Source organism: Nelusetta ayraudi, unplaced genomic scaffold (assembly GCF_046127955.1).
Source record: "Nelusetta ayraudi isolate G7.1 ecotype Tasmania unplaced genomic scaffold, CSIRO-AGI_Nayr_v1 ptg000084l, whole genome shotgun sequence".
Lineage (NCBI taxonomy): Eukaryota > Metazoa > Chordata > Actinopteri > Tetraodontiformes > Monacanthidae > Nelusetta > Nelusetta ayraudi.
Window position 1 is genome coordinate 4,287,501 of NW_027466134.1, and position 7,500 is coordinate 4,295,000.

General features: G+C 46.3%; 1 protein-coding gene across 1 annotated transcript in view; it reads left to right on the forward strand.

Moving 5' to 3' along the window:
- Positions 1-7,500, forward strand: part of exoc2 (exocyst complex component 2) — a 54,849-nt gene that overhangs the window by 21,761 nt on the left and 25,588 nt on the right. The window contains exons 7-8 of the mRNA XM_076045359.1: positions 4,997-5,077; positions 6,788-6,933. Coding sequence (XP_075901474.1) covers positions 4,997-5,077; positions 6,788-6,933 — 227 coding nt within the window. The remainder of the gene's footprint in view (positions 1-4,996; positions 5,078-6,787; positions 6,934-7,500) is intronic.

A 7,500-nucleotide genomic window follows, 5' to 3' on the forward strand; every position in this document is an offset into this window, starting at 1 on the left:
GACTTAACGGTACCTTACTCTCTGGAACAGGTGCGGGCAAACTGCGGCACGGGGGCCATATGCGGTCCGTTAAGATTTTTAATCCGGCCTGCCAAACTTGAAGAAGTGATATTAATAGGGAAGTAAGTTGTAAAATAGCTGCATTCCATCAATTTTTTTCAGTGTTTTCAGAGTCGTTTCAATAAAGAGCTAAACGCCCTGGTGGTCCAGGGGTGGTTCTGGATGGTTCTAGTTGGTTCTAGGAGGTTCTAAGTGCTAAACACCCTGGTGGGGCTTCATAGACACTGATTTGTCTGTAACTTTGCTTTTGTTCATTTTCAATTGACATTAAAGCGACACGTTTGATATATATTTTTTCCACCTATGAGGTGGCTCACCAAAACACTCCATCCATCAGCTGCTGCTGCTCCGGCCCCCTTTGTTGAATTTTTGAACCCATTGTGGCCCCGCCAGTCATAAAGTTTGCCCAGCCCTGATCCAGACACTTGCTCTTAAACAGAAATGTCCCGCGTCTCTAGTTTATAAGGTTCATTTTAAGCCAAAGTGCAGCAGGTGTGCTCGGCCAAACCGACGTACCAGCAGGCGCCCCCCGCTGGAGCTCCTGAGCGCAGCTCTTTGACCGGCCGTCAATCCTTTCTCCGTCTGGCAGCGAGCAGCTGGCGGCTTTCCTGTGGTTTTCAGGTGCGCCGCTTCAGCCTTTACCTGCGAAAAGGAAAACGGAATGAGCGTCAACAGGCTGCTATTGTGCAGGAACAGCCAACTGGACGTCGAGGCCTCTAGCTCCCTCAATCACCATCCAGTTATTTTGTCTCCTCCTCTGTTTGTTTTCAGTCCTTCACATGTGAGATTTTTATTGATGGCTTTAATCGAAGGCCGGGGTTATTTTTCCAATGCGGGCGAAGGGGCTGCTGCGGCTGCTGTCGGCAAGGTGGAAGCCAAAGAGGAGGCGGCCAAATCTTGAGAATAAATGAGGCCAGCAGAAAATATTTAGAGCAAATATCAGGGCTGTGCCTGAAAGTGCGCCTCCCTCCCTCTGCTAACCACCTCCAACGAAATCATCCCTTTCTAATGAGCTACGCTTTGCACTTAAACAGTTTAGACTTTAGCATCTGCAAACCAGAAATCTTGTTAATTACTGTTTGTTTTGGCTGGGTGAGCTGGTCCCAGTTTAAAAATAAGGCCTCCAGCCAAAGTTTTAGGTGAAGATTTTATGTCTAAACACGGGCTGCTGTTGTCTGTTGTTGAGTTAAAAAAAAAAAAAAAAAAAAAAGTCTGCTGCTTCTTGTCTTAAAGTAAAACAATACTTTGCTAAATAGCAGACAGAGATAACATAAACCAGAGACACCCCCGCCCCCAAAAAATAAATAAATAAATAAAAATTGGAGCTGTGCAGATACTGGCTGTGTTTCCATCACCCCTAGAGTTGTGCAAAATCCTAAATATCACAATGAAAAACTGGAGATGGAAGCTCAACGTGGAAAAACCTCTCAAACATAGCTAAACGCTAAACGGTTTTGACGCTGTCATGAGGTGGTTTTTCATACGTATCCATATAAAGGTATATCGCAAAAGTGTCATGGAAAATGGCGCGTTATGATTGGGCGGAGGAGGAGATGGAATTATTTTTTTTATTTTTTTTACAAGTAATCAAAGAGAACAATATAACAACCGTTCTTGACACTAAGCGAACAAAAGCAGACGTGGGCGAGAGTTGACGAGAATTATGGCTTCACACCATTCAATGGAAATTGAATCATTCAATTCATCGACAATTTTAGAAATATCGCTTTTATATTTTGCGAGAAACCGCAGTGGAAACGCAGCTTTTGTTTGGCAGTGGGAGTTTGAGCTCCTACTGGACTGAGCCTCTAACAGTGTGTGAGTCACCTTCTGGTACCTGGAGACATCGTTGAAGTCAAGGCATTCAAAAAAGAGCAGCAAAAAAAAAGTTTCTTTCTCTAAATATGCTGTTCCCATTTTATATAATACTTAATTAGTTGCAGGAGGGAATTTTTTTTCTTCTTCTTCTTTGCCGTGATGAAATAAAGCGGTCGCATAAACAGCCCCTGTGTGAACCACCTCAGACATGGTGAAAGAGTCGGCCAGACACTGTGTGGTCCAGGAGCCACGCTGCTGCTGCTGTTGCTGCTGTGTGACACAGCCGACCCCCCCCCCACACACACACACACACACACACACACACACACACACACACACACACACACCACCACTACCCCAGTCTGCCAGGGAGTCTGGGGGGATGAGGGGGGGGAGGGGTCTCGTCCAAAATGTTGAAATTTTGTGGCTTTTTCATTGTTGTGCGTGAAGAGGAAGTCTCCCAGCCACGCAGGAAACGGAACGGGCTACCGTGTTCCAAAAATGCCAGATTCCCAGGGTCTCTATTCCCTGAGCCCCCCATTCCCCTGTCTCTCCCCCCCCCCCCCCCCCCAACCCCACACCCGCCCTCCACAGGAGTCAAAACATCTCCAGCTTTAGAATCCAGGGACACTGTATTTTTATTCTTATTCATTTTTTTTTTTCTTCCCGCCCCTCCACTCGGACGCTTCCAGGAAGCGGCGGCTCTTCCTCGGGACCCTGGCTCGTGCGTGCTATCCGGACTCTGACCTGATGTTTAGGTTCGAGGTTGCGTCATCAGCCCCCCCCCAACCCCTCCACCCTCGGCGTGTGACAGATGCAGAGGCCGCGCAGCTGGCAACGGGCGAGGGAGGGAGGTGGGAGGGGGCGGGGGGAGACACGAAGCAGAGCCGCCAGTGTGCGTGTGTCCGTCCGCCCGCCCCAGCGTTGGGCCTCATCAATCCCACCGCTGCGCGACTCCCACGTCGCCAGCAGCAGCAGCAGCAGCCGCCGTCGTGCTTGGCGTGTTTGAAGGAAGAGCTTTATCTTTATTTGCAGTCATTCACAATAGATGGATAGATTCTTTATTTACCCCCATGGGGGAAATTCAGGTGTCACAGCACACATAAAAGACTGCTGTCACTATGACATATAACAATAATAATAATAATAAGAAGAAGAACTTGGATTTATATATGCAGGCATCATAAATGATAACGGCAGACAAATATTAAAAGCGCTAAGGAAGACATATGAAGTAGGTGATAAAATGAGTTTCAAAATCTATTGCGCAACTTTGGTTCAAATGTACTTGCATCAAAGGCCCTGTTTGCACTTGGTCACTTGCAACTGTTTTTGTGGATGGTATCACTGAGTACGCATCTTGAAGCATCTGTTCGCACATGGCATTAACATGCGTCTCGAGCGTGCCACTTGTGATCGCGTTTTTAACCACTAGGGGCAGTAAAGCGCCAAACTACGGCTAGTTTCACCGGAAAACGAATAAGAATCAACTTCCTGTTTGCAGACGATATCAAGTCACTCAAAGTGTATTGCAATAGTGATGGGAAATCCTGCTCTTTTCAGAGAAACGGTTCTTTTGACTCCCAAGCGGCTCCTGAGATTGTTTTTTTGTTGTTGTTGTTGTTGCTTTTATAATTTTATGACCAAACAGTGTGTGTGCTAAAATGAATTATATTAATAATGTTCATGATGACAACAATATTAAATGTGTATGATTTATACACTCAACATGGAACACAGTGCTGTAAAGAATCCATATAAAATACCAAAACAGACACTGATGCAACTACTTTTTTTCTCCTCCCTCCGCCCCCCCCCCCCGCTCTCTTCCCCCACATCATGTCTTCGCCCTCCCGGTCTTGAGATGTCTGGTAGTTGCAAGTCTTTGGAATCACTCTGCGAGCACGCAGCAGATTCCTCCCGAGCCCGCTCCACCTCTCTTTTACTTTGTCAATAAACCCGCTGTGCAGCTCTCAGCGCCCGGCTGCCCACCGCTGCATACCATTTGTTTTCCCGCGGTGCAGCTCGCCACTCATTTGCCTCTTTTTTTTTCCTTGGTCAATTACACCCGCCGGCATGTGAGGCTCCTCGCGCCAAGTGATCAACGCAAGCATCGGAGTTCCTCTCCTTTCTGTTAGTGTTGCTGTACTGCAGATTGAAGGGTCTCTGGGTGGATTGGGGATTTTTGACCAAGACCAGTGGGGACTCAGCCAACACTGTAATGACACGATAATAACAGGAAAATATCCAGCTGCTGCCGTTTAACACTCCTCATTTATTTATCTATTCATTAATTTTATAAAGCAAAGTTGTTTTTTTGAAAATGGTTTCAGAATAGTTGGCAAAGCAGCAAAATGTTAAAGAAAATGATTAAAAGACACCTTGCTGTTTCTGATCCATTTAGACGCAAACTTGAAAGATTCTGGTCATTTTTTTCTGTTTTCTTCTTATTTTTCTTTGATAAAGTCTTGGTCTGGTCTCCATCTCGATGCTCTCTGCTCTTGATAAACTCTTGGTCTCGGTTGGTGCGGTCTCGACTACAACATTGTAGTCGTAGCCCCTGACATTGTTTCATTGGCGAGTTTTTGGAGGTTCCCCCCCCACCCCCCAGAGAGCTGAAACTTTATTAATTCACATTGATTTTTTTTTTTTCCCCTCCAAAGAGCTGAAAGTTCATTAATTCACGTTACCTCTCGGGTCAAAGGGTCCTTTAACGTCCCGAGACCACACAACTTGGCGGTTAACGACCACGGCGACGAGGTGAATTGATCCGGTACAGTCGCCGGTGGAAGCAGGTCGGGTGACTGGGTTGCGTGGGAACAGGCACGGGGGTGTGTTGGTTCAATGGAAGCATCTGCGGGTGGAGATCACCGGGGTTATCTCCCATCTCATGCTGGGCTAGGGCCTGTTTATTGTTTTACCTTCGGTTCCTGAAATTGAAAATGGTTCTGTCTGGAGGATGGGGGAGGAAGGGGGGGGGGGGGGGGGGGTTGGTCCTACTATTTTTACTGTTTCTATACCTCGACATTAATTGCATGGTATTTTGTGTAATTTCACTTGATTATTGTTCATCGCAGGCCTTTATGGGACAAAATGAATTCCAAATATTTTCTTTCAGCCATTCATCAGCGGGTGGAGTCTGACGGGACGGAGCGGGTGGAGGAGTCCATGACCCAGCGGCTGGAAAACATCCTCAACAGTAAGCGTCTTCTCATTCACGCTGAGGCGTTTATGCAATGTGATCAGCCACAGTCTGCATGCATGCACGCAGTGTACAAACTCTACCAGTGTGACAAAGGAAGATAAAAAAAATAAAAAAATCCACCTTTCATTTCACAATCTTTCCTGAAATCCACATAATATAAGAAGTGTCCCATATGTTTTTTATTGAGAATGTTCTGGTAAGAAGTTGACCTTCTGGACTCGCCTGCATCCCCCACAACAGACTGAAGCCTTTCTGAGTGTTAGACTAGACCTAGCCGGTGCTGTACGCTGACATTTCTAACAACTGACAGCTGTTTATAGCCGAGAGCCCCACGTGTTTCAAGATTAAGATCATTTTTTTGGTTCGACCCAGCAGCACAACTTGACGAAGAGGAACCGTTTCGCTTCCTTCTCACTGTTCTCGTTCAACTCGCCTTCCCAACTCTTCAACTCGCCTTCCCAACTCCAACTGGCTGAGTTTCCGTCACCCCTAGAATTGCGTAAAACCTAAAGAGGACATTAAAAAAAAAAATGGTGATGGAAACAGCTAAACTTGGAAAAACCTCTCAAACGTGTCCAAAAGGTTTTGACGCTGTCATGAGGTGGTTTTTCACACGGATCCGTATGGAGGTATATATCGAAGAACCCCAACCCTCCCCTTCAGATGTGCACACGAGCCTTTCAGCCGTCGCTTTTGTATTTTTCTTTGGCCAGATGCTCAGCGTTCCCTCCGCACTCCTTCCCCTTCGCCGGGAGCCCATTGCTCAGCACATCTCTCGTTCCCACTCGTTCATCTCATACATGATAATGTGACTTTTCTAATGGAGGGTCAATAAGCAGCTCCTTTTTCCTGGAGTCCAGTGTAAACAAACCTCTCAGCCGGATGTAGCTTTCATCCCGCGGCCGCCTCAGACTCTCCGCTCTCTGAGTCACGCCAGTGTTAAAACGGTGCATTTCAATCCCGACAGCCCAGATTTACAAATGAGTAACGCGACCGATCCCTCTGTTTTGTCCAGTGCTGTTTTTTTTGTTTTTTTTTGTGGATTTTGTTTTGGTGGTGGAGGTTTTATTTGAAGTAGAGCGGGTTTTTTTTTTCTTTCTTTCCTTTTTTTCTTTCGACAGCACATTGAAGGCCACCCACGAAGGTAGCGAGCCGCTAAACCCTCTGACCAAGAGATAGGTGTCACTTTCTCCTCAGCTGCGAGCTCTCTGTCCGTCTGTCAGACAGCAGACGGACGGCACGGGAAGAAAACCAGAGCCCGCTATTAAAAGCAAAGTGCGGCGTGGCTGTTTGTTTTTATGCTCTCCCGCTCTCTCATTTACCCCGAACCTCCTCGTCCTCCCTCGCTCGGCCAAACAGAGCTGAGACACGGCAGCACGTACGTTGTGACGTCACACTGGGAATAAACTGTTTTCTGTTGATTTTCTGGCCTTTTATCATTTTCTTAAACGACTAAAAGACCATAAGTGAAAAATCTACAATAGAAAGATTTGCTATGAATCACATTTCAGGTCACAGCTGTCCTGTCAGCCGTTTTAAAGATCTTTATTTTTCTACTGCGGTCTATGGGAATAATGCTTTTTGGGCCCATGGGATTTTGTTGCCGCAGTACCTCGAGTGGCCACTGGGAAAAATCGTCTCGCCGCCGCATTGGCAGTATCCAGTTCTTATAATGCATCCACGCACTCGCCCTTCTCTCCGCAGGAGCCAGCGACACGGCCGATACTCTCTTCCAGGAGGTCCTGGGCCGCAAAGACAAAGCAGATTCCACTCGCAACGCCCTCAACGTCCTGCAGCGCTTCAAGTTCCTCTTCAACCTGCCTCTCAACATCGAACGCAACATTCAAAAGGTACCGGCGACAGCACGTGCATCCACACAGTTCATGGCTGCTTATGTTGCACGTTGCCAGACAAACGTTTGGACACACCTTATCATGCAAATTCTTTTCTAGACTGCAGATAGATACCGAAGACATAAATAAAATAAATGAGCAAGATATATTTAATTATGCAGCAAAAAAAAAACTAAAAAACGCGTTCAATAACTCTAAATATGCTTTTTATGAAAAGTGGCAATTTTGAAGAATTGAAATATAAAACATGTTTTGAGTTATTTTACATTTTTGTTTCCTCCATAATTCCATGTGTGTTCATACGTAGTTTTGATGCCTTCAGTGAGAAACTGCAATGTCAATAGTCATGAGAATGACAGAAAAAAACAGCAAATTCATAGGGTGAGTCCAAACCTTTGACCGCTAGTGTACATAAGTACAGTTTCCGCTTGCGTCGCCCCTGCTAAGCCGACTTCCCATGCTGTCATTTGAGCCCTACAGCTGTGAGCACTGAGATATTGGATCATTCATCGAGACTAAAGAGCCCAGCGCTGTCCCAGCAAATCATCAAATCTGCTCAGCAGG